Here is a 27,758-nt window from a genome sequence, read left to right as displayed (position 1 = left end):
TAGATTTAATTTCTGGCTAAAAATTCAAGTATGTGACTTTATCAGACCTCACAAAGTTATTAAGCATGAAACATAAGGGAATTAAATTCTCAGTACAGAATTAAAATGATACATCCAAAAAGGCTATTAATTTTTGTCTATTGATGCATTTCTGGAAAATTTAACGCAAAATCTTGCTCTTAAGATAACAATATTAAAGAGGTGCAGAACCTATATTAGTTGCTAAACTAAAAGGTAGGTTTTAAAGACTATATATAGCCTGCAAAGATGTTTAAGGAGAAAAATTAAGTTTTGAAATAAATGTTCATTTATTCATCAAACCTTTAAAGCCTTCCTTAACCCACAGCTTATTCTTCTAAAAGCATTTACAATACAACAAGATGAATGTGATTCAGATATATTGATTGTGTTACAGAAATACAGGTCAATGGTTTGATAGGCTTGTAAAATGCATGGCAAATAAAAAAACAACACCAAAACACTTGCAATGTATGTCAATGATTATTAAAGAAAAACATGCATTTCTGGAAAGCAGGAAGGTATCAAAACCACAGGGGTAAAGAAAACCATGCAAATTAGAATCACAGGCAAATTTACTGATGTATTAATCCATCAATTAAACATCAACTCTAATGTTCTCTTCCCTGGAAATTAGTTTAACAAATGAATTGTCACTGAGAGGTGCAATATGGGTCACTGAATTCTGAAAATGTGATCATGTTCATCTTAGAAAGAAAACAGCAACCTAAAACATGAGTAATTTAATAAAATTAGCTATTGAGAATGTAAAATACAGAAGCTACCATTGCTTCCTTGCTTCCTTTTCAGCATGGAGTGCTGCCTTCAAGGTTCCCCACTAACAGAATCTTATATTAGACAAGAACTTCAGATCGTGGGATTTCCCCTCCACCAGGCATTTCCTCATGTGTTAATGCTGGAATTCCCTGCCCAGCACATTTCTAACATGTTTTTAAGTAATAGTTCTCAACTGTTTTCAGGTACTACTCAAGAAATCTAGGAGCCTTACTTACCCTTTTGCATCAAAAAAAATAAGATGCTTTGAGTATCTGAATTTTAGGTATTTGAATTTTTTACTAGCTCTCATACCAGCTCCTGGGAATCTCTTCTCTGAAGGTAAGGGTGATTGTTTACAGCCACTAGGAATTGTCCTGGGATTTTTAGAAAAATATCAATGTGATCCTAATTTCACAAATAATTAGCATTTATCAGGACTTTTCTGGCCTTCTTCAGTTTGATCAAACAAAGGTACACTGAAGTGTAAGCAGGATTCTGCAAGAATCCTGTGTTACACCTCCTCAACTGCACAATGTAACTCATTTAATATACACAGGTTTTGAAAATCTTCAGTAAGTCATTGTAAATATTCATAATTATAACGTCCTGATTGAAGTGACCAAACACACTCTATTTTTAGCTCCATATTGGAGTTATCTTCAGCTCCCTACAGAAATGATTTAATTATTCTTCCATTATTCTGCACTTATTTGTCAGGTTAATACTTACAGTCAAGAGGTACATCCAGTGCAGAAATGATTTGGCACAGAAAGAGGACCAGGGAAGTTTTGCTTGTAGGTATGCTCATCTTTTTCATCATGATTTTAGGCTGTACTGAGTAAATCACACTTGAAGACTGAAGTTCAACTTTGTAAGACTAGATAGCTTGCAGTAGTTAGGTAAGAATAGACAAGAAACCTGATAAATGAAAAATAAAAGAATGATTTGCAGATATAATGGAGAGTTAAATGATCACATGCATCTTAATAATATTATTATGAAACACAAGAAGTCTAAATACTATATCTAAAGATAAGAGTTACACCATGTATTCTACTGAAATCCAAGAAATTCACAAGTTGTTAGAAATTCATTAGTTAGAAATTCTAGTCATCTAGAACTTTATAACACTTTCCTAAAGCTAATGAAGAACTTCTACAACCTTATTGAACGGAAATACAAATGCCTCTCCTAAGAAGGATAAAGCATCAGTCAGTCCATCTAGTTTAAAACAAGAGTATATTCTAAAGCTAACAGTCCTCTGAAGTATATTTAGAGGATTAAAGCTCTGAATGCCCACCTAGTCTCTCCTTCAAGCACCCTGCACCATTCTTGGAAAGAGGCATTTTAGGCATCTACTCCAATGAAAACATGTCAAGCCATGAATTTGCCAAGTAAACTGTGGAATCTTTCTGCAGCTTTGAGTTAGGTATTCCAGCTTCTCCCCACTTTGGAATTGTTTCTAATAAGACAGCTGTAGACTGAACACACACAACTTCATGAAGGTGCCAAGGTGCTATCCTGAGTTCTGTACACCTAGGTCCTATTTCTGGATATCTGATTCCTTTCAAAATAGGTAACATCAAAATTCTTTGTCATTTCTAGCCTGAAACCAAAATATAATTAACTGTCAGCACATTCTCAAACACTCTTCTCCTCCTTTCATATGTGGAAATCTGTCGGAAATGAAACTTAAGTTCTTTGAAATATGTTAGATTTCCAAGCATGAGAGATCACATTACCCATGCAGAATGATTCTGGTTCCCTTCTTATTTCCTGCATTCAGGACCAAGCTCTAGCTGAGAAGAATGTTGGAGGAGTGAAAACTAGCTGCCTGCAAGCCCCACCAGCATCACCAGTGACCTACAAAGAGCTGTGCAGCCCTAGAAATCCAAACAGTGCTTGCACAATACATTCTCAGTAAATGAACATCCACTGAGAAAGTACTTCCCAGATGGATCAGAAAGTTCACAGTGAGCAGCATTAATTCACCTGGAAGAGAACACTTGCTCAGGTCTGGCTACAGATATGAAACATAAGTCCAGTCCACAAGGAGTTAAAGCTGCAAAGAAGCAGCTGCTTTACAAATGTTAAATTAAGAGTTGTTTGTACTTCCTGAAGTTACTTAAGCCAGTCTATGGTAAGAATTTCCCTCAATTTTCACATTACAGAAGAAATTATGCCTCTTAATTGCTGCCGTAAATTATCTTTCTCTTTGCACAGTCCTTTGAGCGAGACTGGAATTAGAAACTAGAACTGAGGTGTGGAGCTCAACTTCTCATCCTAACCTAGGACATCAAACTCCCTGATTCTTACTGTCACTATCTGCAAAACAGATTTTTCTTTCAAAATAAGAATATTCCAGTTGGTCAAAGTTCTAGACATGTACTACTTGGAGTTGTTGGGAACTGCTGACTGGGGCATCACGGTTCAGGGCAAGTTGCTTATTGACATTCCAAATTAGAAAAATTATAAAACACATCAGAAGAGAGGACACCATAGTTCCGGCCTTTGCATAATTATTTATATAAACTGGAACTGCACAAGCAGTCAAGGTGGCATGCCAATCCAAAAATACTCAGAAAGGGATTCAGACATGTAGCAGGAGAGCATGAAAAATACTCGGACTTTCCTAGAAAAACAAATTGAACTTTGCTACATTTTAAGTAAGTACCCTAAATTGCTGGGGGTTGAGCTGGAAAAGGTGAGAAGTGTTTTCCCCATCCCGTTTTGGCACATACAGTTTACTATGCTCCTGCTGCAGTGAGCAAGGGGAAGGAGTAGAGCTTCTGTCAAGAGTGCCTGAGAACACTCCAGCATGTTTCCTGCAATGAAGTGCCCTCCAGAAAAGCTGACTTTATTCCAGCAACCACAGCTGTCTGCTCTTCTCAGTTAACTAGGTTCTCACCCACTTCTCCTGATTAATATGTTGTCTCCTCATTACAACTATCAAGGTGCCCTCTCTGTGCCGTGACCTGGGATTTACAGGATACTCTTTGAAGTATTGCATAAGTGAACCTTGACTTCTATTGTTTCTTCTCCATGCAACGTTTCAGTTTGCTTTCTGAAACCCTGAAAACCTGATTATCCACTTTATTGTCCTGTTCTTTCGACCTGTAAAATGAGTATTGCAGTGATTTGAGAGTATTGTAAAATGAAATTGCATTTGCTTTGAACAAGTACAAATGAATACACAAGCACCGGTGAAACAGGCAGGGGCAATTATAATGATTGGGAAAGTAATACTCTTGAGAAATTGTCTCATATTGTCTACCTCTGCCACTGCAAAGTTCCAGTTGGATACCAATTGAATGTACTGCTGGGATGTTTGGATATAATATGGGAATTCAGCCTCAGAGAGCCAATATGCCCAAAGGATTTGCGACAGAATATTACTGAAAATGATTTGTTTGTCAGCATTACTGGGTGCTCTTGCTGAATATATACAAGATTAAATCTGGCATAATTTAGTATGAATACAACAGCTGCTATGTAAAACTAAACATTGCTTTGACATAACATTATCTGCTACAAAATAAGGGCAGGCCTCTAAGCGCAGATCAATGTAAAGGCTTCAATTGCAAAACTTGAAATATTTATACAGCAGATTGCCTTTTCCTCCAGATAATTTATTTATGACCTCTTGTAACTGAGGCATTTTTTCCTACCCTTTTCATAGGAAAACACATATATTGTGACAGTTCGGTCAGGAGTTTGCTCACCAATTTGTACAAAATACGATTTTCTATACCTGCATACCTCCTATGTACCTAACAAAATGTCACTTGTTATGTCTTCTGCGCTTCTTGATGAGATGCTGATTGTGACTAACAACATGGACTAAGGGTTGAAGCTACAGGATAGCAAACAGGAGCCCAGGTAAATAAAAATGCATAAGCAAAGTACAATAGTATTTCATCACAAAGTGTAATTTCAGAAGGCAAGGGTTTTATGTACGTATTACAAAAGAACCAAGATCAAGTGAGAGACACTGATCTTTTTTAAACTTGGGAAAAAAAAAAACCAAACAAAGAATTACTTTTAAAAAATGACCCCCAGAAAGCCACAATTAGAAGAATGAAGGCACCTGAGGTTAGCCTGAGGTAGACTATATGGCAGAAGATCAAGATACAGTTGGTTCCCAGTGGTCTCTTCACTGGGACCATTTGGCTATAAACAGCAAAACCAGATACTTCACAAACACTGAAGGAGCTAGGAAAAACAACACATATATGGAAAGGGTAATTTGGAAGGCAGAATTCAAGATTCCTTTTGTAAATCAGAAGGGACAAGGATCTCCTCAATTTTAAGAGTTCAAGAGCAAATGAATCACAGAATTGTTAAGATTGGAAAAGACCTTTAAGATCATCAAGCCTAACTATCAGCCCAGCACTGCCGAGTCCAACATTTCACTATGTTTCTAAGTGCCACAGCTACATGTGTTTAATTACTTCCATGGATGAGAGCTCAACCACTTCCCTGAGAAGCTTGTTCCAGTGCTTCATATTTGTTTCAGTAAAGAAATGTTTCCTAATATTTAATCTAAACCTTCTCTGCAGCAGTTTGAGACTGTTCCCTCTTGTCCTTTTATCTGCTACTTGGGAGAAGACACTGGTACATTATGGGTTACATCCTTCTCCTCTACTGAAGGAGTATCCATCCTACCTACTCACTCTGACACTCCCTGAACTGTGTCCAGGCACCAGAGAATTATAACTGGGTCAGGTCAGTATTTGCCAAAGAGAGTGTTAACAACTGAACAGTACCCACGACTGTAGAGCAAACACCCACACACCCACGCCAGCAAACACAGAGGGTATTTTACTATGCTATACCAGTACTGAGTAATGCTGATTTCTGATTGGAATATCAATACAGACAGACACACTATCAATTGACACCCCAAAGCTGAGTCAATAGAGGCTCCAAATGACAGAGAGGACACATTTTTCCTCTGGCTTCTTCAACGGAATCATACAACATGTTTAATTTCCTTGTAAGTAATGCTGCAATATTTCTTTTTTTGGATGTAATAGTGTAAGGAAGTGTGTTTACTGAAATTCAACCTAGTCCAAAGTTAGACAGCATTTTCTAAATGTAATACACATCTCTTGTTTCACAGAGATTTGATGCATCACTAAATATGCATTTCTATTCAATTACATTATTTTTAAGACAAAATGTCTTTAGAAGTATGAATGGAAACCAAGGTCAGTTGTAAGAAATGTGAAAGGGTTATTAAACTGCAAAACAGAACAACAGGAATATTTCATACACATTAGGAAAAAAAGCATTATCTTCTATATAAACAGGATTGAATTGATGCAGTACGAGTTAGACACTGGAGATTAGAGAATAATTATCACTTGGCAAAAAACTTCCTCTGCTTCATTTGTCTAATGCCTCTATTTTCTTCTCACAGTGAAAGACAGATATAATTAGAATATAGGAAAAATAAACAGTTTTCAAGGAAGTTTGTTTCATAGCAGTTTTATATCCACAGACACATGAAAAGCAATTTCAAATAGCATAAATGTGTTTAATGATTTGTACAATAAAAATAAGTGTTGAAGATTATAATCAAAAAGCACAAAACACTTGCTTTTGAGGACAACAGCAATACCCTTATCACTCAATGGAAGGTCTTTACAGGACTTATGTGGTTTACACAACTATGCTAACTATGCAAGTAATAGTAAGATGATTTAAAATATTTTTGAACAAATGGTTTCAAATTTCACCCTTCTTTTTAAGGTTATCTAGTATTTGCAATAATAGGCCACATAAAAATGCTAATTAGAAACGACTATTTAATTAACATCTTTCAAATAGAAACAGATAACAATGCACTTAGTGTTACCCTACCTAAGTGGCACAGACACAGCACTACTAGAAACAATAATGCTACATAACAAGATTATTTCTAACTGTTTTTATGGAGGTAGTATAACAGACTAAACACCCAGCTAGATGTTGACTGACACAAGTATTATTTAAAATTCTGCACTTGAATAATCTTGTAGTCAATTCAGTCCCCACTGGTTTGCTTTTCCCATCAATCTCTTTCTTACCTGTTAGTTGTAAATTATCCAAGTTATGGTCTATTTCTAGATAGCTGGTCTTAATCTACTTACCACAGGACACATAGCTTTAGTGTGTCTGATTAGAGGTGTCAATAAAAAGAAATAATTTTAAAACTTTCTAAAGGCACACCACATTAGAACTATTTCTCATCCTTTAGAACCGTGGAAAACACCACACTGCTTTCATCCAAGTTTTTAATTTGTCCCAATCTACTGTAAATCTATCCATTAAAGTCATCAGGAAATACTAAATCATCTTCTGTGATCTCCTGTTTATGAAGCTTAAGCCCATTGCTTAGGATTTGGCTACACTGTAAATGTTATAGGGACATCTATTTAAAGAGAACTGGATGAAAAATAAACTATGCAGACAGAACTCCTGAATTTAACAAGAACTCCTCAGGACTAATTCAGATACTTCAGGTACTTATGAGGGTTAGATGTTTATATGCACTTAGCCATTTTCAAGCTATTTTGACAAAGGCAGATGGCCTTGTGTGCCACACTCTAAATGTTCTCAGCAGTTCTATAGACAGCAAAAATCATCAGCCTGGTTACACTCCTGAACTGCCACTACACCCAACATTACTGGTTTTGGCTCTGAGAATGTATTTCAGCATTCATAGTGCTCTCCTTCCTTTCCCCAATCCAGACACAATTTACAGTCTCTCTACTGTCACTCTCTATTTTCAGCTACATGAAAGCCACTTAGTCCATGAAACTTCCTTACTGACAATCCTATATTAAGACCTGCCAACTGGTTCGTTATGCATCAAAGTCTGGTCTGTTTTGTTACATAGTTCAATTCTTGTTTTTATTAATTGGTTTCACATGGCAGTAAGTCAAATGCTTTTCAAAGTATTTTATATTGACACCATCCTCTTACCAAACTTGTAATTTTGCCAGATATTAAAAGACTAAAATCAAGTTTTTACTAATCATTTGGTTTACAAGCTCTACTTTCCATAAAACTCTGAGCAGAATCAATTTTACTCAAGGTCTTTAATTCCCTATCAGCTGAGTCCCCAATCAGCTACTTCCATATGTTCACTGTGATTTATATCAGGCTATACTTACCCTGCTCAATCTGCTTGTCTATTCTGAATCTGGGCAGAACACCAGCTCTCTTCCAGTCTTAAAGAACATATTAAAAATGAAAACCTGTGAACTAGATCTCTTCCCCACTGGCTCCTCTGGAGCTCACAGGTGAGCTCCATGACACCTAGACTTGCTGAATGACATAAAGTTATGTATCTTCAACACATATTATTCAATATCTACTAATGGCTACTATGACTAAAAAGGCTTTCCATCCTAATATGCTGTATCATAATTTTTCTTCCAATTAATTGTGTTACTTGAAATAATATAACAACATCAGAAAACAGTGTTTCTGTTTCCAAGACTTGGTCCTATAAAAAACCCCAAATATTTGCCTGCTTGCCTCCACCATGGAAATGACCAACACATCTGCCATGAGAACATGCCTAAAATTTCATAGCTGCTAACTGGATCTCTTTGGTAGATCACTATGAACCCTGGAATATTAAAAAAGCAGAGCAAAGCTAAAAAAGCAGATATAGGAATCCTTAAAAATTCCACTCTTATTTCAACTGTCTGCTCAAGAAATACAATCTATGAGCACCAAAAATGCAGGAAAAAACTACCAAACAACTAAGCACAGAGATCAAATATCTAATTAAAGGCTGCAGGTAAGCCTGTAAATTCAGTCATGTGTCACAGACTTGAATCCTTAAAGCAGCCACTTAGAGCTGATTTTTAAAACACTGGAGCAAGGCTAATCTGTGCTTTTACAGTTGTCTTACATATTCCCTGAAGGCCCATATTGGATTTGGCCCTTTTGAGGATTTAAACAGAGCAGCACTTACTTTTTAGATCCTGCTCAGCTTAAATGATAAACTGCTTTGGCTGGGGTGACTACAGACATGGCCAAGCAAAGCTGTGGATAGACCTCAAATAGGTAGGTAAGCCTAGTAAGCCTGGCAAGTTTAGATGCCTCCAGAATCAGATCAGCATCTGAACAGCACTTTTGTACTGCAAATTTAAACAGATGTCTCAGTCTTGCTTGGGTCCTATCTGGTGTCCTAAAAACTTGACTGGATTCAGATTTTTTTCACCTTTTTGATCCCCTCACATAAAAATGATGGAATAGAACATAAAACTCATGGTATAGTGACATCTATTTCAGCAGTCCTTTAGAGTCATTACAGCCCAAACAAATACACATCATCTCTTATGCACATATACATACTTCACTGTCTTTCAAAGACTTGGTTGAGATGTTTCAGTGTAACTTTGCAAATCTGCTGAAGACCATGAGTTTACAAAGGAGGGAATGAAAATGTAACTTGCATCGATTTAGAGAGCTAGTTTGGCTTGAAGCAAATCACTAAATATGGGGATCAAGGAGAGGAAAAAATTCTGCTTCATCATTAAAATTCTCAGTAAGTTAGAAAAAATTCAGAGTAAGTGAGAGAAAATAAACCAAGAAAACCCATTTTTACAGCTCGTGGATGGCAAAAACAGGTACCTAGATGATGGTATCATTAGGATAGTTCTTCATGCTTTGACACTTTTAGATCATGCAAATGATCTCGTTGCTCTTTAAGTACAAATAATTCAGCACAAACTTCAACAAGGAAAACATTTTCAAGTAGCCCATCTCTTTCTCTCTGAAGGGTTTTGTAATAGAATAAAACAGTGCTTATAAGAAAAAATATCAATGTATCATCAGCCTGCTTTGACAGCCATATCATAGTGAAGTGGTGAGTGGAGCCATACCCTGAGTGAAGACTCCCAGTTCAGTTCCTTGTAAATATGCAAAGAGGATGCTCAGCTGAAATACTCCCTGAAATATTAATTTCTTTACCTGGGAGATGTGATGAAACTGACTTTTTTTCTATTTTCCTAATTTTTTTCTACCCATCAAAATTCAGTGCAGGGGCTTCAGAGAGCTACCTAAGGAGAAGGTAATACACTCTGTATTACACTAGTTAATTATCTTCTTTGCATCCCTACAGCTAACCCCAAAAGCACTGACTTTTTCAAGAGTATCTCCAGGATTCCTGCAATCCTGGAGACACTTGAGAAACCCATACTATACAAAAGAGTACAGTGTATGCTTCACAGACAGGGCAACTCCTCCCTAGGGGAAATAGAGCAGAAACCACTAATATTAGCATGAAATGCTGGAATAGTTATGCTAAAGAGGAGGTCACTCAGAATAGGGACATTGCCAGAAAAGGAGGACTAAGGCATTCTGTCAGATATAAAACTCTAACAAGTACATGAACAAAGGAGGGTAAACAGCACAGAGGGAACAAACTGTACCAACTCCAGCTAGCTGCCCTGGGTACATTTTTTGGTGATGGGCGTTGGGAACTAGCCACCTATGTGCAACACCTATTTAGCAGGTAAAAGTTAGCCTCACTTAATTAGAAGTTCACTCATTCAATTTTAAATTCTTCTGTTAAATTACAATTACAATTGTAAATTAACAGAATAATTGTAGGTGTAATTACAATTACAGCTGTTATCTGCCCACCATTAAAAAGTGAAATGAACAGAGAACTGTGATACAAACACTTTAACACTATAGAAATATTCTTAGCTTTCTCTCTAAAAGTGAGAGTTGATAATCTTCACAATTATTATAGCTGTGCAAATCTTGTATGACAAGGTGACCCACTTAGTGGATGACAGAAAGGCTGTGAATGTTGTCTACTAGACTTCAGTAAAGCCTTTGATACTGTTTCTCACAGCATTATCCTGGAGAAAGTGCTTCCCAGGACTTGGATGGGCATACTCTTTGCTGAGGAAAAGCCTGGCTGGATGGCTGGGCTCAGAGAGCAGAGGTGAATGGCAGTGAGTTGGCAGGCAGTCCCCAGGGCTCACTACTGGGGCTCATCCTATTCAGTATCTTTAGCAATGATCTGGACAAAGGGATCAAGTGCACCCTCTGTGCGTTTGCAGGTGACACCAAGCTGGGTGGGAGCATGGAAGGAAGGAAGGAAGGAAGGATAAGGAAGGAAGGAAGGAAGGAAGGAAGGAAGGAAGGAAGGACAGGAAGGAAGGAAGGAAAGGAACGGAAGGGACAGGAAGGAAGGACGGAAGGAAGGGAAGCGGAAGGAGAGGTAAGGACGGGACCAGTAAGGAGACGGGAATCGGAAGGAGGGTGGCAAGGAGAGGGAATCGGAGGGAAGGCAAGGAGGGAGTGAGCGGGAAGGAGGGACGGGAAGGAGGCGGACAGGAGAGGAAGGGAGAAGGGAAAGGAGGGAAGGGAAGGAAGGCGAGGAAGGAGGGAAGGAGGGAAGGAGGGAAGGACAGGGAGGAGGGAAGGACGGAAGGAAGGAAGGAGGAAGGAAGGAAGTGGAAGGAGGAAGGAAGGGAAGGAAGGAAGGAAAGGAAGGAAGGAAGGAAAGGAAGGAAGGAGGAAGGAGGAAGGAAGGAAGGAAGGAACGGAAGGAAGGAAGGAAGGAAGCAGAAGGAAGGAAGAGCGAGGACAGGAAGGAAAGGAAAAGGACAAGGAAGGAAAGGAAGGAAGAGGAAGAGAGGACGGCAGGGAAGGAAGGAAGGAAGGAAGGAAGAAGGAAGGAAGGAGGAAGGAAGGGAAAGGAAGGAAGTAGGAAGGAGGAAGGAAGGAGAGGAAGGGAAGGAAGGAAGGGAGGAAGGAAGGACAGGAAGGAAGGAAGGAAGGAAAGGAGGAGGGAAGGAAGGAAGGAGGAAGGAAGGAGGAAGGAAGGAAGGAAGGAAGGAAGGAAGGAAGCGAGGAAGGAGGAAGGAAGAGGAAGGAAAGGAAGGAAGGAAGGGAAAGGACGGAAGGAAGGAAGGAAGCGACGGACCGGGAAGGAACGGAAGGCAGGACGGGCGAGGAAAGGAAGGCACGATAGGCGGAAGGCCGGGACGGAAGGACGGGGACGGCATGGCAGGCAGGAAGCGAAGGCCAGGCCGGGCAAGGAAAGGGAAGGCAGGCGGGAAGGCCGGCCGGGCCGGAAGTGCAGGAAGGCAGGCAGGAAAGGATGATGGAAAGGAAGGAAAGGAAGGGATAGGAAGGCAGGAAGGAAGGAAAGGAAGGAACGGCAGGAAGGAAAGGAAGGACAGGAAGGAAGGAAGAAGAGAAGGACGGAAGGAGAGGAAGGAGCAGGAAGGAAGGAAGGAAGGAGGAAGGAAGACGGAAGGAAGGACGGAAGGAAGGAAGGAAGGAAGGAAGGAAGGAAGGAAGGAAGGAAGGAAGGAAGGAAGGAAGGAAGGAAGGAAGGAAGGAAGGCCCTGCAGAGGGATCTGGACAGGCTGGATCAATGGGCCAAGGCCAATGGCATGAGGTTCAACAAGGACAAGTGCCAGGTCCTGCCCTTGGGTCACAGCAACCCCAGGCAGTGCTACAGGCTGGGGGTAGATGGCTGGAAAGTGGCCCATTGGAAAAGAATCTGGGAGTTTTGGCCAGCAGCCATTTGAACATGAGCCAGGGTGTGCCCAGGTGGCCAAGAAGGCCAATGGCACCTGGCCTGTATCAGCAATGGTGTGGCCAGCAGCACCAGGGCAGCAATCCTTCCCCTGTACTCAGCACTGGTGAAGCTGTACCTTGAATCCTATGCTCAGTTTTGGGCCCCCCACTCCAAGTAAGACATTGAGGGGCTGGAGTGTATCCAGAGAAGGGCAATGAAGCTGGTGAAGGGTCTGGAGCACAGATGTGATGAGGAGGAGCTGAGGGAGCTGGAGCTGTTTATCCTGGAGAAAAGCAGGCTGAAGTGGGACCTTATGAAAGGAGGTTGTAACAAGGTGGAGGTTGGCCTCCTCACCCAAGTAACATGAGATAGGACAAGAGGAAATTGCCTCAAGTTGTGCCAGGGGAGGTTTAGACTGGATAGTAGAAAAAATTTCTTCACTGCAAGGGCAGCCAAGCACTGGAACAGACTGCCCAGAGAAGTGGTTTATTCACCATGCCTGGAGGTATTTAAAAGATGTGTACACGTGGCACCTTGGGACACAGTTTAGTGGCAGACTTGACAGTGCTGCATTAATGGCTGGATGTGATGATCTTAGAGGCATTTTCCAACCTAACCCATTCTGTGATACTGTTATTCTGTAAAAATGAACATTTTCAGTTCAGAGCAGGGTAAGTACCTTGGATCAAAACTTTGGAAGCACAGATCACATTTTGGATGAACCAGCATTGCACCTGTTATTACTTCCCCACACAGTCTACTGTTATCCAGAAAGCTTTCCATTTATTACTATATTTTTTCTTCTTGTTTAGAAGAAACTATGTGATTTTAGCCAGTTTTACTGACACTGACTATTAAACCACACCTGCTTAAATGGATAGACCCATGTTATTATGTTATTTTAGTGAGAAGACTTCAAATAAAAGATAATAGTTTACTGGAATTCATATTTTTAGTATTTATCCTTCCTTTAGCCAATGTTATTCAATTAAATCTGTGACTGGCTTCATCTGGAGTAATTAAATCTTGGTTTGATTAAGATGTGTTCTATCTTTAACTTTCTGTTCTCCAGCCATTTTCTTGTATCTTCATTATCAAAGGCCAAGAAAAGAGAATATATTCCAAAACATAAATGAATGCCTATTTTCATGCATTTCACATTTATGTAAATGTGAACAATTTCTCTGCTAACATGATGTTAAAGGATTAGTATGGCTTTTAAATGAATGTATTTTTTAGTTTAATGTATCAAAAATAAAACCCGGCGGCTTAATTCTCACAATAAATCTTACATCTCTCTATTAGAGTTTTGGAACATCATTAAAAACCTGAAACCTAAGTGGGATGTGCTAACCTACATTTCCATGCTGTTGCTCTTTCATTTGAAATACATTTTATATGTTAAGAATATTTTCATCTTCTCATTTAAAAGAATCAGAGAAGGCATTTAACACCACTGAAATAACGTAATTTCAGGTGCAATTTAAGCAACAGAATAGAACAAAGCAAGTAACTAGAGCCTGAGTATGCCTTTTTATAAAATCATTAATTTAAACCTTAAGGGTAAAAAAAGCTCATTTATTCATCAAGAAGTTAATCCAGTTTGTTCCCTAACTAGGAACATTTTTTTTCTTTTTTTTTGTATGTCTATGCTATTCATTAATGAAACAAAAAAATTTCACCCAGGACTTCAGATCTATTATGTAAGTAAACATTACACTTTGATGTAAAAATTTACATTGTTCACAGAATCATTTGAATTTCACATTCATATTACCACTGAGGAGATAAAGGGAATTTCTTTCATATTGCCATGTTCACTACTATTTTCTTTGACTTTTTAAAACTAATTTATCCTTTACATCAAAATCTCAAATGCAAACAGCACACATTGCAAGAACAGTATTTTTTTCTGTGTCAATTAAGCCCATCACAGTTCTGCACAGTCACACCAATGGATACAAAAAGCTTTTTTCCATTAGAAGTATTCTCTCTCTCGTATGAATACCATTCCAAGCATATATGATATCCTCTCACGAAATACTAAATATTGAATTACAGAATAATTCTTCAGGGTGAAGGAAAAAAAAACATTGCAAGAGGAAAACACAATACAAAATCCAAAAATAGCAAAAAAAAAAAATTCTTGAAATTCTGTCATTAATATTGCAAAAGCACTTCACTCCAGAACTTGTAAACCAGATTGCAAATTGGTACTAATAGACTAATAGATAAGCATATTATTTTATCCACAACAGAGAATGAGTACATTTAATAATTCAAAAATAAAAAGAGCTTATTTACATATATACATATACAGTATTTGTACTGCACAATGAGGCTTCTAAAGTAATACCTGCTTGTTATGACAGGAAGTCTAGGCAGAGAAACAAGGTAGCACTGAAATGAATTGAATTCCTATTTCATGAAAAGGCACTGGTTTATAATTATTTAGACATCTTCCTTCTAAACTACCATTTTTTCCTAAGGAAGGTTATTTGCTCAATTTCTAGACATACACAAAAAATGAAAATCTCATTTCTCTGCAATTACCAATTATAAGCTAAGAGCAATTTCTCACAGCACAACTATTAAAAATTATTTCATTCAATTTTGCCAGCTCTAATCTTTTTTGCAGTTGTAACATCTAATGCACCTTTTTCATGCAAATGCAGTATCAAATATGAACATTTCAGAAATAAAAACTCAAGAAACTTTAACAGTCAAGGCATCTTAAAAGTGAAAATAAATCACTCCTCATTAACTTTGATTGCTTCAAGCACTTGGCTACGCTTTATAGTTTTTACAAATTACCTTAATCTTTGAGGCAATTTTCAGTCAATCCAGTCATAGTTAGAATAACAGTGCATCAAGGCAGCTTGTCAGTTAGACCCTTCTCCTTCACACATCTTGAAATATTGATCCTTCAAAGAAAATACAAAGGACTGTTCACTCCACTCTCAAGCAACACCTGCAGGTCATACAGCCATATTAACATAACACTGTTTTGGATTTCAGCACATAAAGAATGAAATATTGCTATAAATCAACATTAAAGGCCAAAATTATTTTCTCAGACATGCTAATTTGAGTTGAGAAAGAAGCTGCTGTCCCAAGATTTTTAATTTTACATTAAATTGCCTTACTGCTTATACACCAGAGAAACTGTAATATAACTAAGACCAGAAAGTACTCTTTAATGTTTAATATATAATTAAATTTTGGTGGTTTTTCAATTTATCCAGAGATTTAGTACCTCTAAAAACTGTGCTTTGTTGTATTCATTTTAATCAAATGTTATTTTAATTGGGTCTGTAAGGACATGTAGAAACTACTGCACCATAGGGAAGAAAGTAATTTTTGATCTTCCATTCTTACATCTCTGAAACCAGCCTGGTTTGCAGTCTCACCTTTAACTTCCCTTCAGGGTTTATTCCCTAGGGTTCCACAGCTTCAATTCCCAATTCAGATTTGCTCAAAAGAATAATGTATCTCAAAGCAGTACTTCTGGAAATCAAAACATATGGAAATGGGGATGTCTGACCAGACTTTCCATATGATCTATGGGAAGAAGTTGAAACCTAAGGTAGGGCTCCTGGGAAATGCTTCACAGACCACGTGGACATAGCACAAACAAAAAGGCAGCTCTACCCACCAGGGAGGTTCCTGATGTTTATCAAGGTGCCACCACGTGAGCACACTACAGAACTGGAGGCCCTCCTTCCAAAAGGGAGCAAGAAACCAAGACAAGACCTTCCTTAGACAAGCACTTGTGAATGGACTGCATCCCTCCTGCATCCCATCCTCCCAACCCTGATTTCTCCTAAGCACCATTCCTTCTAGAAGGCAGAAAGGGCCTGACTTCCCTTCCTTCACAAAACCTGTAAGCCAGGCAGCACCACCAGACTGACAGAAAAGCTATTCTCCACACTGCTGAGTGCAGCCATCTGTGCTGAGAAAGGGTGATGGGAAATAAAGCCCAACATGGGAAAAAACCTTCATCAGACCTTGAATAAGAACAGTCTGCCTCATACTGAAGAAGAGGGTTTGAAATATTGCTTTTCTTACAGTCAGAATAATAAAATAATAGATCAATAATGCACTCACACAGAAATTAGTTACAATAGCTAAGACTGGCTGGCAAATCCAGGCTGCAAAATTAGGGCAGCCCCTCTCCTAGTCCTCCATCTTTCCTTACAGGAACTTGACTCAAGCTACTTCACTGCAATCATTTGATAAGTAGTTCACCAGTTTCTAGCCTAAAGAAGTTAAATTACTAACTATATTCTACAATTCAGTTAGGTTCAAATTTTCCAGGCAGCATTTAACTTGAAATTAAAGCTTTCCTTCTTGTCAGAGTCAAATTTAAGGCAACAAATCAACTTTCATCTCTAAATGCATGAAAACAATATTTCTCATTCAAGACAGATAAAAAAGTTCTAAGGATGGGGGTGTGGGAAATGTGTTGAGGTTTTCTACATTTGTGGGTTTGGCTGGGGTTTTCTCTGTTTTGTTGGAGTTTTGCACTGATTTTTATACAGAACAGGATCAAAGTTATGAAAGGGGTTATATCACATTGGCTGCCTGTGCAACAGTCACTAGACAGCAATGAGCAAAGAAACCATTGCAAGATTCCTCTTCCCAGAGAAAAAAAGCAGAAAACAGGCATCAACATATTTGGGGATTTTCAGCAGGACATACGAATACTTTTCCTATAAACTCTAATAGCAGAAAAGGAAAAAATATGTGTCTCCTTTAAGAGTCTGGTTTTCTCACATATGAAATGTTAGTGGAACAGGCTTTTTGTACTCCATATCATTGTTTTAAAAATGTGGACAAGTTTTCACAGTGCATCACAGGGATCTCTGCATTCATCCTCATGTTGCATTTTTAACTTCACAACTCATTCTGTAACAGGAGCTGGTTTCTTTAAAAGGAGTCACTTGGAAGCATTGTTCATGAAATCATGGAGAAGGTAAAGATGAAATAAGATCTTTTCCCACTCTTCTTTAATCTTGATAGTGAGTTCCCAGCATAAGGCTGGGTCCAACCAATTAAATGCATTTTCACATATAATGCTTGCTGCTGGGTTGTTGCCAGGTAAGATAATAAATTTCTGCTTAATTAAACTACATTCCTTTTTTTTCCACAGCTGCTGATAATCTTGGCTATTTTCAATGCTGCAAGATGTACTCACATCAGTACATGCTGGGAAAAGTATGATACACCTTTTGTTTAATGTCAAAAACCAGTATTTCCAGACATAAAATCAAGATTGGCATGACCAAGACTCTCTGAACTTCACACATAAGCTTTCTCACATATTTAATCAGAGAAAGTTTACCCTAAATCATTACGGTGGTTTGGCAGAGATATTGAATGTCATGGGGAAAACAGAAAGAGGAAGGAAAGACTCAAATATTTAAAATGGACAGAAGTGTATTTAAACTATTATTTCAACAAAAGGATCTACTTCAGTGTATTCAATTCAAGACACCTGCACCAAAAAAATCCCCCAATTCAAAACTCTGAGCTCAGAAAACAAATAAAAGTAAATCTGAATGAACTCGACTGCTGGGTCTATAAATGAACTCATCTATACAACTGGTTTTGCTACTGTAAAAGCATTAAGGGCCAGGTTAGAATAGTAGTTTCTCCTTTATTTGCTAGCAATTAGTGTAATCTCTTGATCATTGAAGTACTTTATCAGAAGGTACTTTTTAGTACTTAAATCTTTCATATACCCTAAACAATTCCTGGTATGAAAAAAGGAAGGTTCACAGACTTGAACAATGACTTTTCTTTGGGTGGCTGGGTGGAGTCGCAGATTATGTAGGGAAGTTATTTCCACAAATTAAAACAGAACCTTTGTGTCTGTGTGAAGGGGTGGAATTAGGGCCACCCATTCACTGGCTATACTCCCTTCTTTTGGCAAGAACAGAACTTAGTGGTCTCTCCAGCATCTCCTTTTACTTAAATGAAAAAGCTGGTACTTTATTTAAGGGTGGATTTTCCCACTAGACTTGTTCTGATCTAAAGAGAAGTAGCTGTCAAGAAGATATTAAGAGGTCCTGAGCTCTTCTGCTCCTCACTGCAAGCTCCTGCCCTCTTCCCTCACTTTTAAAAATTGTAGCATCCTGAGAGAGCTACATCAGTTTATTGATCCAAAAGACAGCAAACCTCTGCAAGAAAAGATTAGGTTTTGACATGCCAGGGATTTCCTCAAAGGAACTACCTCTTTGGGATAACAGCCTGAAATTAAACAAGGCAAATCAACATGTGAAACTGTATCCCCAGCCTAAGTCGTCGTGGATGTAAGGTGAATGTAATACTGACATATTCCCATTGCTCTACACTGACTCTGTTCCTTCCTAGTTAAGCATTGGCAAGCAACACTCTGCGAAGCCAAGGACAATTTCTTCTGAAGTAGAGTCAAACATCTGAAAATAGTTATGCAACAATAATTTTTAAAAACTCAAATAAAGAACCTAGTATCTCTGACTTAATCCATCTGACTCAGTGAACAGTGAGTCAGTAACATCCACTGATTTTTCAAATCACTACCAAGTACATAAAAGTTAAAATATGTTCCTCAAAGACAGCCTCCCAAAACAGGCTTTCTTTTCACTTACTTTGCTATGGCAAGAAGTTCACAGAACTGCAGACTTACTGCTTTTCCCAAGGAATTCTGTCACAGTCTTCAAATTTTGTTTATGCTTGGCTTTTTCATTCAGACTAATCAGCCATCCAGTATTTTGAACAGGTTATTCTGAATGACTTTCATTCAGACATTCTTCTCCATGACCTTCAGCAAGGACACAGTTTCTCCATGTGTCTGGGATTCACAGCCATACTTTCTTTTTAAACTACTTTGCACTACAGCATGCCATTTCCGTCCAGATTGTAAAACCTTCAGGTTTAAATACATTCAGCTGCTGGATGTCACAAACAATCCTAAACATGAAATTTTAGTGCAGGATTTTTCCTAACATGAAAAATCCTGCACTAAAATTTCTACCTCAGAAAAAACTGACTTCAGTTGTAACAATCTGGCTAAAAAGAGCACTGAGTTCTACTTTATTTATATTGCTTCACATGCACAGAATTGTACTATTCTGAGCAGAATTTCTTCTGAAGCACGCAGGGAAGAAGAGAACAGAATTGGGTCTCCTTCCTTCACATACTTCCTGTGACATGTCTGTATCACAAGAGCAGAAGAGCAGCCGATAAAATCCATACTGATTTTTCTCTCACCATGTCTCAGACACTTTTCATAAGATGACAGATGCATTTAGAAATTTCACTGTACATTTTTATTAAAAAACATTGGCATTTTATTTTCCCCATCTTTATGATTCAAAGCATGTCTTTGTATTTCTTTCTAATGAGTTGCAGCATTGCTCCTAGTGTAGGCTGTTAGATATGTGAATTTTTAATTCTGAAGTGAAGCAATATATTCTGCAGACTCTGTAAGTCATATAAAAAGGAATGTCAAGCTTTTATTGGATTTCCCTGACTGAGTTTTATATCCACTGACCTTTTAAAATGTACTTGAATAAATTAGTGTATTTGGTTTACTGGGAATAAAATAATTCAAGAAAGTGTAGGCAACTACCACACACCAATGTATGCAGTTTCCTGCAAAATAATTCTAACATAGCATCATCTTCACATACATTTAACAGAATGTATTTTATAAATAGCATAAATTTTGTATCTGAATGCTTTTATTTCTAAAGATAGAAAAATTATGACTAAGACACTCGATCATATCTGAGAAGCTGTGGCAGCCCAGTTAAGTTCCCACTGACTGGAAAGGAGGAGATATAACCCTCACTTTTACAAAAGGAAGCAAAAGAAAACCCAGGGAACCACAGGCCAGTCAGTCTCACCTCAGTCTTGAGGTGAAGAGTAGAATCTCCAGGAAAGAATACTAAGACACATGGATGGTAAGGAGGTGATTGGTGACAGTCAACATTGTTTCACTAAGAGAAAACTGTGCCTGACAAACAATAGGACAGCATCAATGGACAGGAGAAGATCAACTGGCATCATCTCCCTGGGCTTTGTGTGAAGCATTTGACACTGTCCTGCACAACACCCTTATCCCTAAACTGGAGATAAATGGATTTGATGGATGGACCACTCAGTGGATAAGGAATTGGCTGGATGGCCACATTCAGAGAGTTGTGGTCAATGACTCAATATCCAAGTGGAGACCAGTGACAAGTGGTGTACCTCAGGGGTCAGTGCTGGGACCAGGACTCTGTCACATCTTTGTCAGTGGCATGGACAGTGGCATCCAGTGCACCTCAGCAGGTTTGCTGGTGACACCAAGCTCTGGGGTGTGGTCAGCGTGCTGGAGGGAAGGGCTGACACCCAGAGGGACCTTCACAGGCTTGAGGGGTGGGTCTGGGTCTGTGCAAACCTCATGAAGCTCCACAAAGCCAAGTGCAATGTCCTGGTCAGGGCAAGCCCAAGCACAAGTAAAGGCTGGGCAGAGAACAGACTGAGCAGGCCTGAAGAGAAGGTCTTGGGTGTGTTGAGAAGCTGGCAATGACCTAGCAATGGGTACTTGCAGCCCAGACAGCCAAACGTGTCCTGGGTTGCATGAAAGCAGCGTGGGCAGCAGGGCAAGGGAAGTGATTCCCCCCTATTACTCTGCCCTCACGAGACCCCACCTGGAGTGCTACATCCAGGTCTGGTGTCCCCAACACAAGAATGATCTGCATCTGTCTGAACAAGTCCAGAGGATGGTAACTAAGATGATCAGAGGGCTGGAGCACCTCTCCTGTGAAGACAGGCTGAGAGAATTGGGATTGTTCAACCTGAAGAAGAGAAGGCTCCAGGGAGACTTACAGGTTCCCAAAAGGGGCCTTAAAGAAAGCTGGAGAGGGACTCTATAAGGGCAAGTATTGACAAGACAAGAGGGAGAGACTTTAAACTGGAAGAAGGTAGGTTTAGATTGGAAATTAGGAAGCTATTCTTTACTGTGAAGAAGAACTGGAACAGGTTGCCCAGAGAAAGTGTGGACGTCCCATCCCTTAAGTGTTCAGGGAGAGGCTGGATGGGGCTTTGAGCAACTTGGTCTAGTGTAAAGTGTCCCTGCACATGGACCTTTCCAACCCAAACCATTCTATTTTTCTATAAAAATTATGGTATAAGTGACAAAGTTACGAACATTATATACTTATAAAATTAATAATATATGTGTGTATATATATACACATATGCACTCATACAAAAATAATATTTAGTCCATCCTGTCACAAATGAGAGGTATATTTCTCAACGTAATGAGAATTTGTTACTCTGACAAGTACACTTCTTTAAAAACCACCCTGATTGCAATTTCTGTGCTCACTGAATCTTAAATACTTCTGGCACACCACAGCTTTTCCATTTGCACAATATTTTGCAAATTATACTATTGTTACCCAATAGTCAAATCAACTATTGAAAAGGAATAGGAAAAAATATATTTAAGGTATTAATGGAAAAGGGATACAAGGAAAGACAGAACATTGACAGAAAATTTGCTAGGTTAATATAATATTCTGGAATGTGACAAAGAGGGAGAATTAACTCAACATTCTCCACCAGAACTCATTGAGCTAATATCAGAATTTAAAATCTATTTTTGTCAAATAACTAAACTGTGTGCCATGTTAAAGAAAATCTCATAGGAGAATAAAGATTTGCAGAAGATTCTGGCTACTAATTTCATTTCAATTGCTGGTATCCTTTTAGGAAGAAAAAACAAGAAAAAAAGGAACTTCCAGAAGAGTAAAAGAAGACAAATACTGCTTTTGACATGAATGCTGGCCAAGAGGCATCTCACTGTGTAGGTTATTCCAAAAAGGAGATTTTAAAACCACATTTAATTCATCTATGGGAGTCCAATGTGACATGCTTTCAAAAATTAATCCAGTGCTATTTTTGTGCTCAAAGCTTCATGGCCTTTTCAGGCAGCACCCCAGCAGAGCAGCTCACTGCCTCCACTTTGCCCAGGCCACTGACACTTTTCAGGTTCTGTTTAAGCTTCTCCCTCTCTTTCAGCATTGTCAGTGAGCACACACATGCCAGCTGTCATCTTTTCAAATCTGTAGGAATCCTTTATTTGTTTGGAGGTTTCTCTGTAGAGAAATAGACAAATGTTTCTGAGTGGAAAAGCATTTAGCTCAGTTTAGCTTTGTCAAGACAAAGGGAGTAGCTAAGTCAGTCTATCAGCATCAGGAAGCTCCATCTCATAACAATAAATAATCATTTATTTTGTTCTCTAAAGGTGGACAGGTACTTTAGACATGAAAGAAGTACTGCATGCATTCCTAACAATAATAGAAGGATGTCAATGGGCACATGAACTTCTGCAGGAAGCTTTCTACTAAGCTAGTTGCAGGTTTAAAGGTACTGTACTCAGAAATTCAAAATTAATTTACACACGATCTTACTGACTACAGAATGCAATGAAAATCATGTTAACCTTTCTTGATGGAAGAAAGCACATTTCTTGTACAGAGGTACTGGCAGTGACAGTAGGAAGAGCCTTTCCTTTTGCCACTTGGCAGAGTACATTGCAGTAGGTAGACACAAGAGACTTTCTACTGTTCCCAGACAGTCTGTCCATCCTTTTTCCTACACTATCGTGATTTGCTTTAAAGGAATTACAAAACAAAAGCATTTCATGAGTAATTAATGGATTCAAATTTTTTTTGTATTTTGCCAGACAAATATTCAATTTCTTCTGTTATCTTGCCATTAGATTAGGTCAGTAATTTATTTACAAAACTCGTGTATAAATTTTAACATGAGAAGGATATATCATCTTTCAAAACATTTTTTTTCCTTTTTAATTCATGTCTGCTTTGGTGGCATTTCAAAAACTAATGAATTTACAGACAGACGACTAGATGACAGATTTCAAAGAACTGTTTTTGCTTTCTGTGGCTAAACATTTGACGGTTTTTTTGCAGAAATGTGTTTCCTGAATAACACTTCATAGAAATTCAACAAAAAGAAAAAGAATTTATACTCAAAAGCCGTAAAAGCCAAAACCACATGAACTGTAATTACTTTAGAATCTAAGTGGCCATCAACTTTTGTATATCCCAGTCTTTATTGTTTTGTTCCAGAACTGTACACTGTCATTATCTATTCTTTCAGCAGTATTAAAAGGCTTTACAAACTGCTGATACTCAGTCATTTACTCTCTGGTGAAGCCAGAGAGCTTTAAAACATTATGGGACCACATCACATATCAAAAGACACTTAGCTTCTGCAAAAGAGGGTTCCTGATGCCAGACAGATTACATTATTGAGCTGTTACAGTACTCAGATCTGCTAGTTTTTAGAAGGCCCACGAGAGTTCATGAATCCCAAAACAAAACCAAAAGCCTCTGTGGGATACATGAGATTATGATTTCCTCAGCATGCATTTTTCAACAATGTTTCTGCTTTGGATTCCACAAATCCCATATAGATTAACCATTTAATAAAAGCCTGAAAGTGTAGATGCTCCACAGATGCTTTTGCAATGTAATAGTCTACTTCACAAAAGACTTACAAGGGTTGCAGAAAAAAGCATAATTTTTTAATATCACAAATATGAGACTTCACCTTTTGAAACAGAGGGAATGCAATCCCTGGTGTTTAATTAGAAGTCTGAAATCACCTACTACTTTGTACTATTCTAATACTGATCCCAAGTGAATGCCAAGTGATGTTGCAAGCACTTTTCCCCTCTGATGATAGTGCCCACACAGCTACATTATAGGGTCAGTGAGATTTTACCTCAGTTCTGTTGAAAGCTGAGGTCCTTCTTCCTGCCTTTGCCCAACAAGTTTAGGGTCAGAACTTTCAGTTTTCTATCCTTAGATGTACACATGATAAGAGAGTTTAATAGGAAAAGCAAAACCCATGGAAAGCACAAAAAGGAATTAATTCACTGCTCTGCAATTTTCAGCCATCCCCAGGAAGGCTCCACCAGATGTAATGGTTACTGGGGAAAACAAACACCATCATTCCAAATATTGCCCCCCTTCCTCCTCCTTCCCCCCTCTGCATATACTGAGCATGATGCCATATGGAATCTCCCTTTGGTCAGCTGGGGTCACCTGTCCTGGCTGCATCTCCTCCCAACCTCCCAGGCAGTTCCAATTTCCTGGCAGAACAAGAAGCAGAAAAGGCCTTGGGTCTGTGTAAGCCCTTCTCTTCAGTACCAAAAACATCTCTATGTTACCATCACTGCATTCAGCGCAAATCCAACAGACAGCCCCATACTGTCTCTGTGAAAAAAAATGAACTTTCTCCAAGCTAAATCAGAACACAATGTGTCACAGAAAGCTTTCCATAGCCCACCATGGCCACTCTGCTTTCTAAGTAATTATGCTGAAAAAAAGCATAGCCATCTTTGTATGGATCTACTTAGTTGTGTAGACTAGTACAGATGAAGAGAGCTTCAAGAAATCAACTAGAGAAGTAAATTAAATATTCTGAACCTAATTCTATCAGTTCTCATATATCACCAGGAATGCAACCTCACCACAGACACCCAAAGGTAATGAATTATATCCTAACTTAGTAATGTCAATAGGAATTCTGCTGCTAAGTTCAATTAGACATGAATGCATCCAAGACAAATAAGGTGATCACCTGGATAAGCACAAGTAACAAAGGAGTTACACAACCTGGTACAAAATGGGTTCCTCCTGGAGACAAAATGGAAGGTGTGTTGAACCAACGTGATTTAAATTTAGGAGTGGAGTGCAGGTCAAGCAATCAGCTTTCCTGAGGTCTGTGAGAAGAAAGCAGGGTGCAACAGAGGGCCTGAGATCAAAGGTGCTGTGCCAACCATATCTCACAGGCTTCGCAGAGAAGCCGCTGTCAGACACAACATGTCACAGTCAGTCACTGCACCAGGCAGACAAGGATGGTAACTGCACAGATAACAGAGATAACTGCTGACACCTGTCAAGGTACAGAGCACACACAACATATTGCCCTACAGCCTGTTTGGGCCCTAAGCCTGTGCTCTTTGTAACCTTTCTCTCACAGGCTCACTTCTTCTACTATAGCTCTTCTTGAAGCTCTCCTGAAGGCAAGAGCTCCAGCAGAGCCTTCCAGTGAACAACAGGCGTAGGAGAAGAGCTGAACCTTCCCAAGAGAAGATGTGCTACTGCAGCTGCAAGAACAACCATGGGAGCAGGAGCATTTGCTGCTACAATCTGAAACTCAGTGTTTGTACATGTGCTTATCTGTGCTTTTCCAGGGAAGAAAACCTTGGTTTTGACTGGTTAGGTCATTTGGTGCTGGACCCTATGGGACTCAGGGATCTGTAAAGACTTGACAACGAACAAGCTGAGAAGATGAAATACTGTATACATGAAACACAAGATCCTACTTGAACACCTTGGACCAAATCCAGAAACAACAGACACAGGTTTTCAAGCACTGAACACCATAAGAAGAATAATTCACATTGCTGGTTTGGGCATCTTTGTCCCCTATTATAGTGAACACAAAAGACACATTTTTGCATAGTATTCAAACAGCTAGTTATCTCAGTGAGGAAATACCTACCTAGACAACAGAAACTAATGGAAGTTTTTGAATTCTTTCTCCTGAGTTTAAAATACTATTATATCAGCATAGAACCAGAAAAGAGAACTGCAAAACTTTTGTGCAGAGATGAGAACATATAATGACTTTGAATATGGAAAAAGGATGCAGCAACATTTTGCACATTAGTTTGGTAGAATCACACCAATATTCATAGAACATGCTGAGTTGGAAGGCACCCACTAAGATCATCAAGTCCAACTCTTGGCCTTGCACAGGACAGTCCCAAGAATCCCACAATGTGCCTGAAGTGTTGTTTAAATGCTTCTTGAACTCTGACAGGCTGGTGCTGTGATCACCTCCATAGGGAGCCTGTCCCAGTGCTCATATAGCTACAGAGTAGGAGGAAAACTGTACAGTAGGCCTTTAGCATTTCATATTTAAGCTAGCAAAAGGCCCTAATCATGAGACTCTCAGGAGCTTCTATTACTCCATAAGCTGGGACTCTGCACTCAAGAAAAACCTAACTGCTTTTATGAAGTACAGCAAAAAAATATGGAGTACACTGTGTGTCAAACTCCAGGTATCATCTTGTGTAGGGCTGCCCTCTAACAGGAACCTCTGATGCATCAGTTTCTGTTTTGTGGAAGCTGTTTCTGGTCCTTATAAGTGCTCTGTCCCACTTGCTAAAGAGCAGACTCTGTTACAAGGTGCTTGTGAGGAGAATAAAACTAAGAATTCTTCTTGTACCTTTAAGTGAAACAGTTACATCAATGAAAATTACCTTGCATCAATGACAAATCCTCCTGCAACTTCATACAGGTTATCTGTACAATTTTTGGAATAGCAGTATGAAGAATCAACTATCAAAATCCTCTTCATAAATTCTTAGATACACCAGCAAATTAGCATCAAATATCTTGGAAGAACTACTTTGGTTTTAAAAAGAACAGGCTTGGATCCAGTTTCCTTATAGTTTAGGCATAAGCTATTCATCACTTTCCTGCATCAATTCCAAAAGAAGTCAAAAAATGCTCCATCAGCTTTTCTTGACTTGTGTTAATTTTCATCTGCCTAAACAAAGGATACTTCCGTAGTGAGCAAATTTGTTTTACAAAAGCTTTCTATTAAAAGCTTACTTAAAAACTAAGTTAAAAGCTGACAGCCACATTCAGGTGAAAATGTTGAGAATCCCAATCTTATTTTACACCAGGTAGTGTTTTGTGGCAACTGTGTAAGGAAAGAAACAAGATTCAAATGTTAATGTAGAGAAATAACTCTTTTATAGTTCCCATTAAATCCTACAACTACTTTAATATCTGCAGGCTGCATGAATATTTTGTGTCTTTCCAGCGTTTTATATCAACTAATATCATTCATGAATATATCCCTTTTCCACATTCCTGAACCACCTCATTGTTCTGGAAAGGATCCTAGAGGCCCAAAACCTACAAACTACTGTCTACTCTTTCAACAACAAACACTCTACTACCTGAATCAATGAGACATGGAGAAGTGTCGTGAAAAAAAAATGTTAAAATAAATGGTAGGAAACTTAATCCATTTAATTAGCATGAACTGAAGCTGTCAGATTCCTCAGGGCTCTGCAAGCAGTCCAAGGCAACTAATACTGTTTGGATGAATGGTTGCTTTATGCTATTCCACACCATCATTCAATACAGGGTTCTACTTCATAACTTTTACAACGACTTGAATGACATTAATGGGTGGAAGCAGATCATCCTCCTGCGGTCTGCTGTTCCAGATGTGAAGGATTCAATGCCTTCCAAACCTGTGTGGCCTGAGAGCTGCTGGAGAAACCTGTCTGAACACACTTGAGCTAGAAGAAAGAACTGAG

At 38.8% G+C, this 27,758-nt stretch overlaps 1 protein-coding gene across 10 annotated transcripts in view; it reads right to left on the bottom strand.

Moving 5' to 3' along the window:
* The window catches only part of NRCAM (neuronal cell adhesion molecule), a 147,729-nt gene that overhangs the window by 66,982 nt on the left and 52,989 nt on the right, over positions 1–27,758 (bottom strand). For 7 of the 10 annotated variants that reach the window (XM_050982170.1, XM_050982182.1, XM_050982143.1 and 4 more), the window contains 2 exons: positions 15,158–15,267; positions 1,525–1,713 (listed from right to left, as the gene is read on the bottom strand). In XM_050982170.1, coding sequence (XP_050838127.1) covers positions 1,525–1,615 — 91 coding nt within the window. In that variant the 5' untranslated portion in view covers positions 1,616–1,713; positions 15,158–15,267. Of the gene's footprint in view, positions 1–1,524; positions 1,714–15,157; positions 15,315–27,758 lie in introns of all 10 variants that reach the window. The other 3 variants (XM_050982150.1, XM_050982159.1, XM_050982146.1) reach the window with 2 other exon arrangements.

The sequence above is a fragment of the Serinus canaria genome, chromosome 1A, assembly GCF_022539315.1.
Source record: "Serinus canaria isolate serCan28SL12 chromosome 1A, serCan2020, whole genome shotgun sequence".
Taxonomy (NCBI): Eukaryota; Metazoa; Chordata; class Aves; order Passeriformes; family Fringillidae; genus Serinus; species Serinus canaria.
The sequence above is the reverse complement of the archived record's forward strand: the minus strand, read 5'-3'. Positions and strand labels throughout refer to the sequence as shown.